The sequence below is a fragment of the Ictidomys tridecemlineatus genome, chromosome 4 (assembly GCF_052094955.1).
Source record: "Ictidomys tridecemlineatus isolate mIctTri1 chromosome 4, mIctTri1.hap1, whole genome shotgun sequence".
In the NCBI taxonomy this organism is placed as follows: domain Eukaryota; kingdom Metazoa; phylum Chordata; class Mammalia; order Rodentia; family Sciuridae; genus Ictidomys; species Ictidomys tridecemlineatus.
Window position 1 is genome coordinate 60,094,200 of NC_135480.1, and position 15,735 is coordinate 60,109,934.

The 15,735-nt window shown below is 39.6% G+C and overlaps 1 protein-coding gene across 6 annotated transcripts in view; it reads right to left on the reverse strand.

Moving 5' to 3' along the window:
• Stim1 (stromal interaction molecule 1) overlaps nt 1-15,735 on the reverse strand; it is a 214,119-nt gene that overhangs the window by 26,369 nt on the left and 172,015 nt on the right. For all 6 annotated transcript variants that reach the window (XM_013357672.4, XM_005323132.4, XM_040284868.2 and 3 more), the window contains exons 5-6: nt 14,334-14,449; nt 2,805-2,982 (exon numbers count right to left, since the gene is read on the reverse strand). In XM_013357672.4, the coding sequence (XP_013213126.1) occupies nt 2,805-2,982; nt 14,334-14,449 (294 nt within the window). The remainder of the gene's footprint in view (nt 1-2,804; nt 2,983-14,333; nt 14,450-15,735) is intronic.

The following is a 15,735-nucleotide window of genomic DNA, read 5'->3' on the forward strand; positions in this document are numbered from 1 at the left end:
AATCTACTTTTGTACCCACCCACATATTCCCTCTACTCATTGACAAAACCTTCCATCTAGGAAAGCCTTCCTTCCTCTCTTCTTTCTTCCACATATCTATCCATGTTAATTTGTTCATTCAGCCATTCACCAAGTTCTATCAAGGTGCCTACTAAATGTCTAGCCCTGTACTAAGCCGTAAATATTATGGAGACAAATCACCAAACTGTCTCTCTCACTGAGGTGCTTAGTAACCTAATTCAACAAATACAAGTAAACAGTTAACTGTCTACAGTGTTGTAGGTTCTACAATGAAGAGAACCCAAAGGACAGCATAATCAACTCTGCCAGAGAGGAGTTAGAAAAGGCCCTCAACTAGACCCAGATGAAAGGGTAAGAGCTTACTAATCCCACTGAAAAGGGAAAGGACATATCACCTGTCAGGTCTTCCTATTTTAATAGGAACACAAAGTTATCAGTATACTATGATAGGAGGGTAAAATGATAAAGAAGAAAAATATGAGATAAAGAATTGGGGTATAGAAAACTAAAGGTTGACTAAAGAACAAGACCCATCGAGAAAGGCAATGATCACTGAGAAGAGGCAGAAACAGAACTCAACCTTTGGGGGGTAAAAAAAAAAAAAAAAAACCCTAGTCCAGAGTTGTCAGTGGCTGAGGACTCCAAAGATGTGGTGGAATAAGCAAGGAAGAAATATTAACTACAAGGTTCTGCTAACAATTGTAGTCCACTGCCTAATTTGTTCCTGGAGAGAAAAAGGAATTGAACCTCCTCAAGGTGTACAACAGATGGTGCTACAAGCACAGTTAAAAAAAAAAAATCAGAGGCGCCATTTCCTGCCCCCATCTCCTTCCCGTGCTGAATATCCTCCTTTATTGTACTCTTCTTCCTTTACTGTACTCTCCTGTAACCCAATTGTAAGAAATTATACCATTAGGAATTTGATTCTTCACTGAAATACTGTCCTTTCTAAAAGATATCTCCTTAGAAAAGCCAATACCACGGTATGTCTACCCTCTTTCTGTAATAAGGACCTCCTTCAAAGTAGAACTGAGCCTAGTCCATTTTCAAATTCCCAACAGGGTCTAGCAAAGATGGATATTGATAAATATAGTTGGGTTCCCAAATGAACAAATAAAAGCACTACCCCCACCCCAAGGCAACAATGAATTAGCATTACAAAGAAGAAAATTAGGCAGCCAGATAGCATGATTGTGAGTCCTAACTCCAATCTCAACCAGTTTTCCCCCCTTTCTTCACAGCAAAATAAGAATCAAAATCTCTGCCTGTCTCAAAGAATTATTTTGAAACCCAGTGAAATCCTAAATGGAATGTACAAATAAATGTCAAATTACATTTATTTACTCAAAATATCAGGAATTCTGTAATTAAAGTTCTGTAGTGGCTGGCAATGGAGATATATTAATGTCAAGGTGGCATGTGGGCTGTTGACACTGTTAGGAGGGTATGCAAGTATGTATGTCCAAGTCCAGTGGGGAATAGGGCCTGTCTCTAAGTGCTGCAGTGGTCATTAAGCTCAGGAGGCCTTAGGGAGCAGGGAAGGCTGGAAGCTTAGTTTTATCCCCAAACTTGGAATGTCTCCTGCCTAGATTCTTTTGTCTTTGGAATGAAAACAGTACATGTTTTTCAGACAAATGAACTATGGGATTCCTCAGACAGCAGCACTTAGTCCCTACCGGGCAAAGGGCTGAGGAACAAGGGCCCAGCAGAATAGCCAGGATTCAGCTAAGAGATCAGAACCCCTTACTCCCTCAAAGCCCATTCCATGGAAATGAGTCTGGTAAGCCTGCTGCCTCAAGTAAGGCTACCTCCCCTGAGTCCCATATCATATCCTCATTGCCCTTTCCTATGTGTGAGTTTTATTGCCCCCAAAGCAGTGAATTCCTGGTTCCTAGATGTCAGAAAGTTCAAGAATTGACTGACTGATGACTGATACTCTCTCTTTTTATAACTAAATCTTCGGCCACCATTTTAAAATCATGTTTCATTTTGACAGCATCCCAGATTATCACAGCTAAAAGTATTCTCCTAGAAGAGTATGATGCTCTCCACAGAGGGTAAGATCTCAAGGGTATCAGTCATAAAAATCTACTTTTGTACACACCCACACATTCCCTCTACTCATTGACAAAATCTTCCATCTAGGAAAGCCTTCCTTCCTCTCTTCTTTCCTCCACATATCTATCCATGTTAATTTGTTCATTCAGCCATTCACCAAGTTCTATCAAGGTGCCTACTAAATGTCTAGCCCTGTACTAAGTCGTAAATATTATGGAGACAAATCACCAAGCCCTTCACACTACTAATGAGGAAATAAGTGCAGGAAGGGAAAGGATTTACCCAAAGTCATACAAGTCAATACTTAGAAGACTAAGGCTCCATTCAAGAGATAACAAAGGTCAGTAGGAAAAAAGGTTTATGAGGTTTCTTTGAAGAACAGTGAATTATATCTCTATATATGGGAACGGAAGCAGTCTAGAGGCAGGACAGAAGACAGAATGACCCTTACTTAACAAGCCATCTAACAGGGGAGTTCAAAACTTATGAGAACTAAACATTTCTGAAGCTCAGAGGGAGGAAAGACAGAAACCAGCTTCCCCCCAGGAGGAATAACTACCCAAGGCAACTGGAATAGCAGAAGCTAGGCTTACAATGCATTTCTGGAATGGTGAGACAGCCCGGACAGTGATGACAGCCTAGTCTCAAGGGTACAACCCAGGTGGAAACAGGTAGCTCCCAAGAGCTAGCAGCACCAGGCTTGTAAGGAAGGGGCAAGGCCTTACCTTTCCTGAAGGTCATGCAAACTCTGCTCAGCTCTGTGTAAACCCTCCAAATCCTTCATCATCTTCTTCATGTGCTCCTTGGAGTAACGGTTCTGGATATAGGCAAACCAGCAGCCGCCCACACCAATAACAATAGATACCACCAGCATGAAGTCCTTGAGGTGATTGTGGCGGGTCACTGCCAGAGAGGAGAGGGCATGATGAGTGAGGGTGCCCACTGCACACTTAGCATTGCAGACTCACTGCATCCCCTACTTTATGATGCCTCCCCCTGGCAGTCACACATTTCTCTCGGGAAGAATTAGTTTATCAGACACATACTTGCCATATGCTACTACAGTAAGCTCTGTGCTTATTTCTCTGCTAGTCAGGGACTAGTTTGGAAAGGTTGAGAAGCCTAAGAGTAAGGTTTATTAATTCATATTTCCCTAAGATACAGTGAAGAAGAAAGAATCATGCCAATGTATCCCAGCCATCTCTGGGCTAGGATGAGCCCATGTGCCCAGATGCACTGGCTTCCATCCTACAGGGTAAGCAATGTAAAGGCAAAAGGAGATGGCTAGGATAAACAGAATAAAGCCATGGCACTGGAGCCTGAGGTCTAGCTACAGGACTAAGGTTACTGCAGAAGTTGGGTTTCCCGGACTAGTAGGCCATTTTAGCACAACATCCAAAGCACAGATCAAGTAAAGGTCTTGAATTCTCAATCTACAGAGAGCATTTCTAGGCTGTAGCTCAATCCAAAGATCAGACAGAAGAGGAGTAGCATCAAGAGATTGGCGTATGAGAGACATTACACATGCCCAGAACTGAGAAGCAGATCTACCTCCAGAGAATGCCTGGCAATAATTTAGTGAATGCCTGGCAATAATTCAGCCATCAGGTAGGATTAAGCAATGCCCAGTTTCCAGAGAAAATTTAAATGCTAAATAAGGAAAAATAAAATAGAAAATAACAAAAACCACCTTCCCAAGAACTTAGTGAACAGGATAGGAGCATTTCTGGAGCCTGACATTGTTCCTAGTCCGCCAGATCTGGGCTCTGGGCCATAGCACAGGAGACTTGAAAAGGATATCATAAGGAGAAGAGGACTGCTGCAGTGGCCTATCTGGGATGTACTGTGGATTCAGAGGAGCCATAAATAAAGGAATCAGAAAATGAAGGAAAAAGAAGTTAAACCAAGGTTAAAGACCGCCTCTGTGCATAAAAGGTTGTCCTCAGGTAGGGGAGAAGATAGAATTAGCAGGATACCAATGCCTGGTAAAGACCCAGGTACAGCCACCAAATTGAGGGAGGGTCTAGCTACATGAAAAGACACATGTAGCTGGAAATGACATGAAGCTGAGGCTCACAGTTTGACAAGAAGGGTTACAGTCATAGCTCTCACTGAAAAGCTGAGCAGCAGAATATAGGGATGGCATGGGATCAAAGACAAATTAGCACATGCTATTTCCACGCAAGGAAGGGGAGGTTCAGGGTGGCAGCCATATCTTATACATATTTATGCAGGTCCCTCAGAGAGAAAACTGAAGGCCCTCCAGTGGCCATCCTCTATCCTCCATGTGGACTTGCATTTCTTTTTTTTTTTTTTTTTTAAGAGAGAATGAGAGAGGAGAGAGAGAGGAATTTTTAATATTTATTTTTTAGTTCTCGACGGACACAACATCTTTGTTGGTATGTGGTGCTGAGGATTGAACCCGGGCCGCACTCATGCCAGGCGAGCGTGCTACTGCTTGAGCCACATCCCCAGCCCCTGGACTTGCATTTCTAGCCATATTCATGTCCTTAGTCTCTTGTCCTTCAACTCCCAACAGGGAAAAATTTCTGTAGCATAGTCACTTTCTTTTCTTTCTGAACACATTTGTCTCTGCTACAGTCTCTACTAGAGCCTGGGGTATTCTTCATTTCCCCTCCTTGCTAAGGATTTCTAATCTTGGTTTAATGGGGTTTCTTAATGCCAACATCCCCTTTTACATTCTTTTTTTAAATATTTATTTTTTAGTTGTAGTTGGACATAATATCTTTATTTTATTTTTATGTGGTGCTGAGGATCAAACCCAGGGCCTCACACATGCCAAACAATCGTTCTACCACTGAGCCACAATCCCAGCCCGCCCCCCGCCTCCCGCCACTGCCCTTTTACATTCTTAACAAAAGACCAAGGTACCTTCATTCAGACAATACTCTATGAAATAAACATTTTTGTCTGTCCTCTTATTACTTTCAAACTTCAAAGTTCTTAAGGTGGGCATGCAGATTCATTCAGACCTTTATTCTACCATGTCCAGATTGTTCTAGAAACAGATTCTATCATTTTGATCAGCTTCATATTCTCATCCAAGTCATAAATAAAAACAATGAGTGACTAGGACTAATGACAGAATCTCACAGTTACCTTCTCTCTGCCCCTGTTTCTAAGGTAATACTGTTCCACCTTTTAGTACCCTCTGGATTCCTTCAACCAGTTTTGACTCCACATAAATGTGCAAACATCCACTCTATCTATCCACCTTTCTACATTGTCAAATGCGCAGCTAAAGTCCCAGCCTATAAGCTGCCAAGCTTGGTGGAAAGAAACTGAGTATAATCTGGTTGATTTACTCTCCATGGTTTCTAATGATCCTTACTTGCCTATATGCCAATGCCCAGCACAACATCAACTGGCATACAGAAGGCACTCAACAAATCCTTTTGGTATTGTATCTTTATGGATAAATCTGGAGTGTGAAAATATCTCCCTCCTCTTAATCCACACAAAAAAAGAAATAGAGAAAATATAAAATGTATCAAACATTCATATTCACAAATTCTAATTATCACACCTACTCTATAAGAGACAACAATAGTGTTCATATTCTATAGACCAGAAAACTAAGGCTCTATAAGGGACACTGACTTGCTGGAGCTCATAAAAAGTGATAGAGCTGTATTCAAATCTAGATTTGTCTGGCCACACTATCTTTCCTCTGACCCACACTTTTCCTCTACAACTTTCACATTCATGCCACAAATTTTGTTTCTGCTTTGCTACATGCAAACATCTCTCATTATGGAGATGTTTAAATTGCCCTGATCTAACTTAAATCTATAAGCTCAATGCCTGTGTTTTCACATAAGCACGTCCTGGGAGATGATTGTAATATTGCCATCAGACCAGTGAAGATCTAAAGGTCAAATGGCCAAGCTTTTAAAGTTGAACATAAAGCCTCACATAGAGAAATTATTACACCATCATAGCATGTATCCTGCACTATTAGGAAGTCTGGGTTCTATGCTAGACTGCCTCAATTTGTTATGAACTTCACTTCTCCTATCTGGACCTCATCTTCCTCAACTGTACAGTGTTACTACAAAATTACTTAAGAGAATGCTTAGGTATAAATCAAAATGTTTTGAAGGGTGAGGGAAACATTCAGATGGACACATCCAGGATGTAATTAAGAATGTGGGTATTGAATGTGATGAAGATGAAACAGATGTAGAAACTGTCAGGTCCCTTCAGTGAAGCCCTGAGCTGAACACTACACTACCAACGGAATCTATAAATATTTGTTTAGAAATAGAAAATAGGCAAATCAAGATACTAGTTACAGGGCTGGGGATGTGGCTCAAGTGGTAGTGCGCTCGCTTGGCATGCGTGTGGCCCGGGTTTGATCCTCAGCACCACATACAAACAAAGATGTTGTGTCCACCGAAAACTAAAAAATAAATATTAAAAAATTCTCTCTCTCTCTTTCTCTCTAAAAAAAAAAAAAGATAGTAGTTACATCTTACAATTATGTACTTCTTCCCATCATAATTCTATTCCAATCCTTCAATTCCTACCATCTTCCTATCTTTCTAGCCTACCACATTTCACAGAGTTCCCCATTCCTCAAATATTCACAAATACTCTACAGGTAGCAATTCTCCCCAAAACCAAGGATTCCCAGATCAATCCATTCTTTGGACAGACAGATGAGCATGGACTATTTCTCTGCTATCTCAGGGAATGCATTTAATGTTTTTCAACTTTCATGTTTGTCACTTTGTGGTAGTCAGTGAGTTCCTCAGGGGCAGAGCACAGAATTATTTACCTCTGTAGTCCCATACTTAGCAAAGGGTCTGACCAGAGTAGGTACTTGGCAAAGGTGAAAAAGAAAGCAAAAGAGAAGAATGGAGGGAGGCCTTTGCAGGAAAGGAGAGTGCAAAACAAAGTACATGTAAAGGGCAAATAGTTTCTGAAGACAGAAGAATATGTCCAGTGGTACTGCACAGCCTCTATACAAACTCAGCTCTTAGAATCCACCTCACACTCAATCAACAGAGGCAGGGTGGAGTAACCAAGTTCATTCTGACACAGCAAACATGGCTGGCTAGGTAAACAGAGCTAACCTAGGGAAAGATGACTGGGACTTGGAATGATAAAATTCCCAGTCCAAATGCTGCAAATAAATTTTAGCAAAATGAGATCAACTGTTAACATCATCAGGTGGGGAAGGTAGATGTAAACAAAAGAAATGCTATTAATAGAGTAAGGGGTGATTAGAATTTGCAGGGTACCAGTTAGTACTGAAAAAGTGAGTATCCAATTATTATCACCTTCTGGAATTCTCTCTCCCAATCAATTCTTTCCATTCTCTCTGCTTTCCATAGTATACTGATAGATACAGATATTTATCCTTCACTGCCAAAATCTGTGCTAGGAAAGTCTTTTGTCATTTACATAGCCTTCTGTGCTGGAGTGTCTGTTTAACCAGTAAGAACTGGTCCTGGGCCTTCCTTCTTCCCTTCTAGTTATAACCCAACAAATGTTTTAGCTATTTCAAATATTCACAAATACTCTACAGGTAGCAATTCTCCCCAAAACCAAGCTGAGCCAGATTCCTCTCCCAAGTCTGCCTATTCCTGTAGTCTGGAGAGGTACAACCTCTTTCTGTAAAATTTCTAGCAAACATCTGGTAACCACTCCTTGTTGGGTTTTAAACTGAATATTACTGTCTCTGCCCTCAAGGAGTCCAGTTTATAGAATTAAAGATGGTAGGAGAGATTGTTTTAAAGACAGTAGGTACAAAGGGCCATGGATTTACAGAGAAGAATGAAAGGGGTTGAGCACACTTGAGGGTGAAAAAGCATCCTGGAGAAGGCTTGAAGAGCATATATAAATATATCTAAAAGTAAAGAGAGAAGGTAAGGATACAGCTACAGTCACCAGAGTAAGCTCTGCCGAAGAGGTGGACACTCCTGCTCACTATGAAATTTTTCCTATTGTCCGAGCCACTGAAGAAGGAAGATAAGACATAATCTTTTCTTTTCCATAACTGTCCCTAACCCAGCAATTACTCTGCAGGCCTCTCTCTCTCTCTCTCTCTCTTTCTCTCTCTCTCTCTCTCTCTCTCTCTCTCTCTCTGGATCTTTCTCAATACTCCTGCTAAAAGCACAAAGGGCACACTAGTCCCTAGCCTGGGACTAAGCAAACAGTAGGCCACTCTAGAAACAGTAGCTATCACTTATTTAGGGGAAACTGAGGCACAGAGAACATTAGGAATGTGCCCAAGGTCACAAAGCTACTGAGTGATAAACTTTCAAAGCTAGAACTCTTTATATCTTATTTCCTCTGACAGATATACAAGGTAGATAATATAGTAGAAAGCAGCACTGAAATATAAGTTAAAAATGTGTGTTTGAATAATGGCTCTACCACTTAAAAAGCTGAATGGCCTCTAAAAACTCATCTCATTTCTGTGAATCTAAATTTTTCTGAGAAATTATCTGCACAAGATACAAAGCCCCTCAATGAATTAATCAGCTATCATGGTGACACATCAGTTTAGACTTCAAACTGGACACTGTCTTTCGTCAGGCTTTTGTTTCTCTTAACACATCTAACACCTGATAATTGGCACTGTTTAGAGAGCTCCAGATGGGTTTGCAGGCTTAGAGCCAATTCTGCAGAGTGGAGCCAATTTTGCAGAGCGGAAAAGACTGTAAAGGGCCATGTGCTACTCTTAGACCACATGGGGAGGACTGAGCATGCCTTCTACTGTCAGAAAAACGGACCTTGAGATGAAGCCAGTCTAATCCCCCTTTCTCCTTCCAAACACTGAAGCTGCTGTGGACAGGTGATGCCTATTCCCTCAGCAGGCCCTCTCAGCTCTGTATGACAAACCTTTGATTTGCAATTTCTCAAGCCTCAGGATAGTGGCAGGATTTTTATTAAGGCAAGGCGAGGTGGCCATGGCTGGTACTGTAACTTGGCCTTGGTTCTCTGGCATGTTTGTTATATAACTTATTATGGTGAGGCCTGCACATCTGTGCCCAACCAGCCTAGATTGAGAACACCAGCACAGGGTATCACTCTAAGTCCTACATGGATGTTGAATAGAAAACAGAAGTAAAATAGGGATTTTACTCTGTACTCAGAAAGGAAAACAGAACTTAAGGGGCACAGATCAAAGGATTCTTTATATGAACCCAGGAGGCACAGCCCCACCCTTGCAGAAGTCTCCTGGCAAAGAGTTTCCTAGTATTTTCCTAAGATTTCGGCTGGCAATTTTCAAAATTTTCCTTTAACAAGTATAACTAGAAAAATATAAAGACAATATTTGTCATCAGGACAGCTGTTGGATTCCACAATCTTAGCTTACAGAAATATGCCCAGCTCTCAGAACCCTAGAATAATAACTAGTAAGAGTCTTTAAATTAGCAGGCCCATTTTACAGATCAGATAACCTGAAACTAGGCAAAACTGAATTGCCAAAGACCACCTGACAAGGCAGTGGCCAAGCACAGAATTCCCAAAAGTACAGGATGTTGATAGAAGGAAGGAACATATCTCCTGTCTTTTATACAGAACCCAATCAAGGGGTTTCTCCCCCAAATCGTGCAAAGTCATAGCTAAAAGAAACCATAAGGACCTTTAGCCTAATGATCTATCTCATGATACACATCAGGAAATAAACCCTGGAAAAAGTAATCTACCCAAGGTTACACAGCAAGGGGCAGTTTAAAAAATTTTTTTCATAGTTGTAGATGGAAATAATACCTTTGTTTTATTTGTTTTTATTTGGGGCTAAAGATTGAACCCAGGGCCTCACAGGTGCTAGGCAAGTGCTCTACCACTAAGCTACAGCCTCAGCCCCTTAAGTGGCAATTTTGAAAAAAACACCTATCATTTCAAGGTTCTTTCCTAAAATTTATAAAGAAGTTCTCTGAATGGACGTCTAGGATTTATAAGTATTGAAGATGCATATATTTGTTATCATTTTTGAAATATAATATTTGCAAACACTTTCTCTATTCTGTGAATTGTCTTTTCACTTCTTGAAGTGTAAAACTTTTAAATTATGATGAAGCTCAATATAAAAGTTCTCTGAATGGAAGTCCAGGGTTTATAAATATTGAAGATGCATATATTTGCATCTTCAATATATTGCTCAATATATTCTTTCTTTTGTTGTTTGGGTTGTTAAAAAATAATTTATTGGGAGAAAATCTTTGCCACCTGCACCTCAGATAGGGCATAAATTTCCAGAATATAAAGAACTCAAAAAACTTAAAATTTAAAAAAAAAAAACCCAATCAATAAATGAGCAAAGGAACTGAACAGACACTTCACAGAAGAATAAATACAATCAGTCAACAAATATATGAAAAAATGTTCAACATCTCTAGCAATTAGAGAAATGTAAATTAAAACTACACTGAGATTTCACCTCACTATAGTCAGAATGGCAATTATCAAGAATATAAGTAACAATAAATGTTGGTGAGGATGTAAGGAAAAGGGTTCACTCATATATTGTTGGTGGGATTGCAAACTGGTACAACCACTATAAAAAGCAATATGGAGATTCCTCAAAAAACTAGGAATAGAACCATCATTTGACCCAGTTATCATTTACATCATTTATTATACATCATTTGTATACATCCAAAAGAGTATCCAAAATCAGCATATTACAGTGACACAGCCACATCAATGTTTATAGCAGCACAATTTACAATAGCTAAGCTATAGAACCAAGCCAGGTACCCTTCAACAGATAAATGGATAAAGAAAATGTGGTATACAATGGAGTATTACTCAGCCATTAAAAAGAATGACTTTATGACATTTGCCAGTAAATGATGGATCTGGAGACTACCATGCTAAGTGAAATAAGCCAATCCCCAAAACTCAAATGTTTTTGCTAATATGTAGAAGCTAAATCACAATAAAGGGGGTGGGGCAAAAAGAAAAGTTTAATAGGTTAGAAAAAGGAGAATTAAGGAAAGGGAGGAGGGCTAGAATAGAAAAGACAGTGGAATGAATCTGACATAATTTTCCTATGTACATATATGAATACATCACAGTGAATCCCACCATCATGTATATCCACAAGAGCAGGGTGCTAGTTAGAATAAGATATATTTCATGCTTGTATAATTATATCAAAATGGATTGATTCTACTGTCACATATAACTAAAAAGAACCAGTAAAATAAAATAATGATAATAATAATTTATTAGCCAGGCGCAGTGGTGCATACCTGTAATCCCAGCAGCTTGGGAGGCTGAGGCAGGAGGATCTCAAGTTCAAAGCCAGCCTCAGCAACTTAACAAGGCCCTAAGCAACTTAGCTAGACCCTGTCTCAAAATAAAAAACAAAATAGGGCTGGGGACGTGGCTCAGTGGTTGAATGCCCCTGGGTTCAATCCATGGTACCAAAATAATAATAATGCTAATTATTATTATTTATTGAGGCAATGTTCATATAATACAAAATTAACTGTTTTAAAGTGAACAATCCAGTGGCATAGAGTACATACATGATGTCTAGTTCTAAAACATTTCTATTCTCCAAAGTAAAATTTCTTATCCATTAATCAGTTTCTCCCTATTCTCCTCTCTCTCCTGTCAACCATCAAGCTGAGTTTATGTCTATGGCTTTATCTATGGTGGGTATTTCAAATAAATGGAAACATACATGATCTTTTGTCAGCTTCTTTTACTTAGCATAATGTTTTTCAGGTTTCTCTATACTACAGCATATATAACTTCACTCCATTTTATGACTGAATAATACTCCATTGCATGTATGTAACAATTGTATTGATCCACTCATCTGCTAATGGTCATTTGAGCTGTTTACATCTTTTGGCTCTTGTGACTAATGCTGCTATGAACACATGCATACATACACTTGTTTGACTATCTATTTCAATTGTTTGGCTAATATATCTAGGCACGCAATTGCTGGATTATATGGTAACTCCATGTTTAATTTTTTAGAAACCACTAGACTTTTTTTCACAGTAACTGAACCATCTTACATTCTTACGAGAAATTAAGTTTCTATTTATCATATTCTCACCAACACTTGTTATTTGCCTTATTTAAAAAAAACAACTACATTATTATGGTTATCATAATAGCTATCCCAGCTAGTACGAAGTCTATTCTTAGCTTTAGTACCTCTGTTCTGCTTATTTAAGGAATAATTTTCCTGCTGATTTCTGAATTCCCTTAGGTTAGCTCATACACAGCATATAGGATATATGAAATAAGCCTAGGATAAAAATATTACACCCTACTTATCAGTGTAACCTGATCCACTGGGGTCCCTCTTGCTGACTCTGATCTCCTGGACCCTGTACCATGGATCCAGGATCCTGGTTCCCATGCTAGCTCATCTTTCCAGATGGAAACCTTGCCTTCTGTAACCCGCAGTTTCTGATGTACCCTTTAAATCTTCAAAGCATAAAATTCCACTTTGATATAGAACATATAACAGCTTGATACTATATCTTAGAAGACTAAGGAATAATTATACCCTTCTGGTAAAAGTATTCTTGCTAGTGTACATACAAAGAGGAGTGTACACTGTTAATGATTAGAGTTTAATAAGGCCACTTCCCACCTTTCAAGACTCAGCTCAAGAATTACATTCCCTAGGGGCTAGGATTGTGGCTCAGCAGTAGAGCGCTCACCTAGCATGCATGGGGCCCTGGGTTTGATCCCTGGTTTATGTCCAACTACAACTAAAAAATAAATATTAAAAAAAAAGAATTACATACCTCATAAAGCTTCCTGAACTCCAAAAGGAAGCTCTTCCCTATTTTGTACTCTTGGCTGAATTCTAGAAAGACTGACATAATAGCTTTAACATTTACTACATTTGTCGACCATTTACTCTATCCATTGAAAAGCCTATCTCCATTTAGATGGAATTGCTGCTGGAACCTGTATAACAAGGAACCCTGTCATTTATAATGATAAACAATGAGTACTCATCAAAGGTTGCTGAATGAATGAAAAGCTATTGCTTATTACAGAGGGTATGCCTCACATAAAGAATATAACCATTCACTTATCATTTATTATCTATAAGTAGTAAGTAAAATGTGTCCTAGAACCCCCACTTAAAAAAAATAATTAGGCAGAAAAGAGAGTGGAAACAGTTTTCTCCCAGATAGCTCTGTCTTATATTTTCAAAAAGTACAGATGCACCTGTATTGACAGATCAGCTTAGGCAACTGCCAAGCCACATACATGGAAAAGGAAATGTTGTATTGTCTCTGACCCTTTCCGCCAGATCCTTCTTTAGATTGGGTTCTGGTTCTACAGCATTCTGCTGCTGTATCCTCAACTAATGAGGGCAGCTTTCAAAGGGCAGCGGGTGGGCTCTATGAATCTACGTGGCCAATACTAATTTCCTAAAAAATCTCACTACTTCTATTCTCATTTGGTTCATAAAATAAGAAAAATGATGGCAGGGTTGGCCATTCCCACCATGCAGATCTCCAGGGACTGAACTACATAATGTTCTCAGCCCCTGGCTAAAGAGACAACTCTTTCTTGGATCTAAAGCATGTCTCTACTGCTTCAGTGAAAGCTCATTTAGTGTTCCTTGGTCATTCAAGGACGCAAAAATGATCAGTAATCAGCTTCTTCACTCTGCACATGTACATATCTCAATATAACAGCTAAATGACATTTAGCCCATTATGTGTTGCTATCCCTGATCATACCTTTTATATTTTATCTTTTGTAAATAACTCTTGCTCAAGTTATTTTCTCCATCTAGATGTCCTCTTCTGTCACATCCATGGAATAAAGTTTACACACTACCTCTTCCATGGGATACCTTCTATACCCTCCTCTGGGCCTCAGAAGCATGATCTTTCTGAATACTAGAATACCAGAATACTCTTTCTTTTCTTTCTTTCAGGTGCAAGGGCTTCATACATGCTAGGCACATGCTCAACCACTGAACTACATCATGTCCTAGAAGTCTCATTTTATCCCTTCAGGGCAGAAAATGATTCAACCAGGTCATCCTACAGAGTCCAGCACAGCACTGGAACAAAGCAGAAATCTAAAATATGTAATAAATGGAGTTTGATATCTGGCTAGACTAAAATACAAAACTGTTTCATATCTCAATATCAATGAAAATAGTGCAGATACTGCATTAGAAGTGTGCCCAGGAGACCCAGGACCTCAGCCTAGCTACTCTGTCAGATTTGGGTTTGCACAGCAGCAGCCCTTCTCTACACAAGACTCACAGAGAGGAGGCCCAAAGAGCACTGTGTCCAAGGCCTTCAGCTGCAGCTTCTGCCGATGGCTCCGATCTGTCATCTTCAGCACAGTTCCTGTCATGGTGGTATTGGTTACAGCTAGCCTGTTGAGGCAAAAATTAATGGGTCAGTTCCCTGACAACAAAGGCAGGAAGGGTCCAGAAAGATTACCCACCTCCTCCAGGAACACTTTAAGCTCTTGGTGATTGCTCCCTCTGCATTCTAGGACACAGCAGGGTCTCAGCAAGGAGGGATAAAAAACATTCACTAGGAATTTGTTCACCCTCTCCCCATATCCACCATCCATAAGTAACCCACCCTCTAAGGGTTACCCATTAAAATTTTCACAGGTGTAAAATTTTATAAATTTATAAACTTTATAAATTTTTTGTTGTTTCTCCTTCCAGAAATTAACCTCTATATAATCTGCCCCACTTCCTACCTCTTGTAAATGCATTCTCCTGTCCAGCCCAGGTCAAAATGCCACACTGCATGACCCAGTGGATTAGAGGGACTTCTGAATTATACTAATCCTAACCAATTGTCATCATATGTAAACCTGATGATGACATAATTTGAGTTAGTCTTATTGGCATGTATTTGAGTCACTGCAATACAATTTACTTCGGATCAGATTTCTGTAATTTTTATGACCTTCGACCACACTGTCAATGATAACTTTAATAAGAAAGAGTCTATAAAAAAGAAAATAGCCTAGGGGGGAAAATGGACTAGGACTGGGGTTGTGGCTCAGTGGTAGAGTACTTGCCTACCACATGTGAGGCACTGGATTCGATGCTCAGCACCACATAAAAATAAAATAAATAAAATAGAGGTATTATGTACATCTACAACTAAAAAATATATATTTAAAAATTTTTTAAAAACTGGACTTCATTTTTCTCGGTTGGAACACAGTAGGTATAGGAGGAAAGAGTCTAAGTCATCTAGGTCATAAGAAAAACATTTAATACTATACTACTGTCTTGGTGGTATTGGTTACAGCTAGCCTGTTAAGGCAAAAAGTATAGGTCAGTTCTCTGACTCAAAGATACTCTCTGTAAGTGGTGCCTTTATCTGATACACAGCTTTATTTCCCCAGACAGAAGAAAAACTTCTGACTTCACAGTAAGTGGTTTATACTCCTGTCTTAGCATTCAGGAGCAAGCTACTTCCTCTCTGATCTTGGAAAGTAATCAAGCCCACATACAAGAAAGGCAGTGAGGCACTGTGATCAGGGCATCAGGAGATCTGGCTTTTAGTCCCAGCTCTACCAGTGATTCACTTGTCTGCTAGGTCTCTCCTCTAGGACCTCAGTTTCCTTCTTTGTAAAACTTATGTAAAATCAGATGCTTCTTACAAGCCTGGAAGTTCTTAAGGCTCCTCTTTG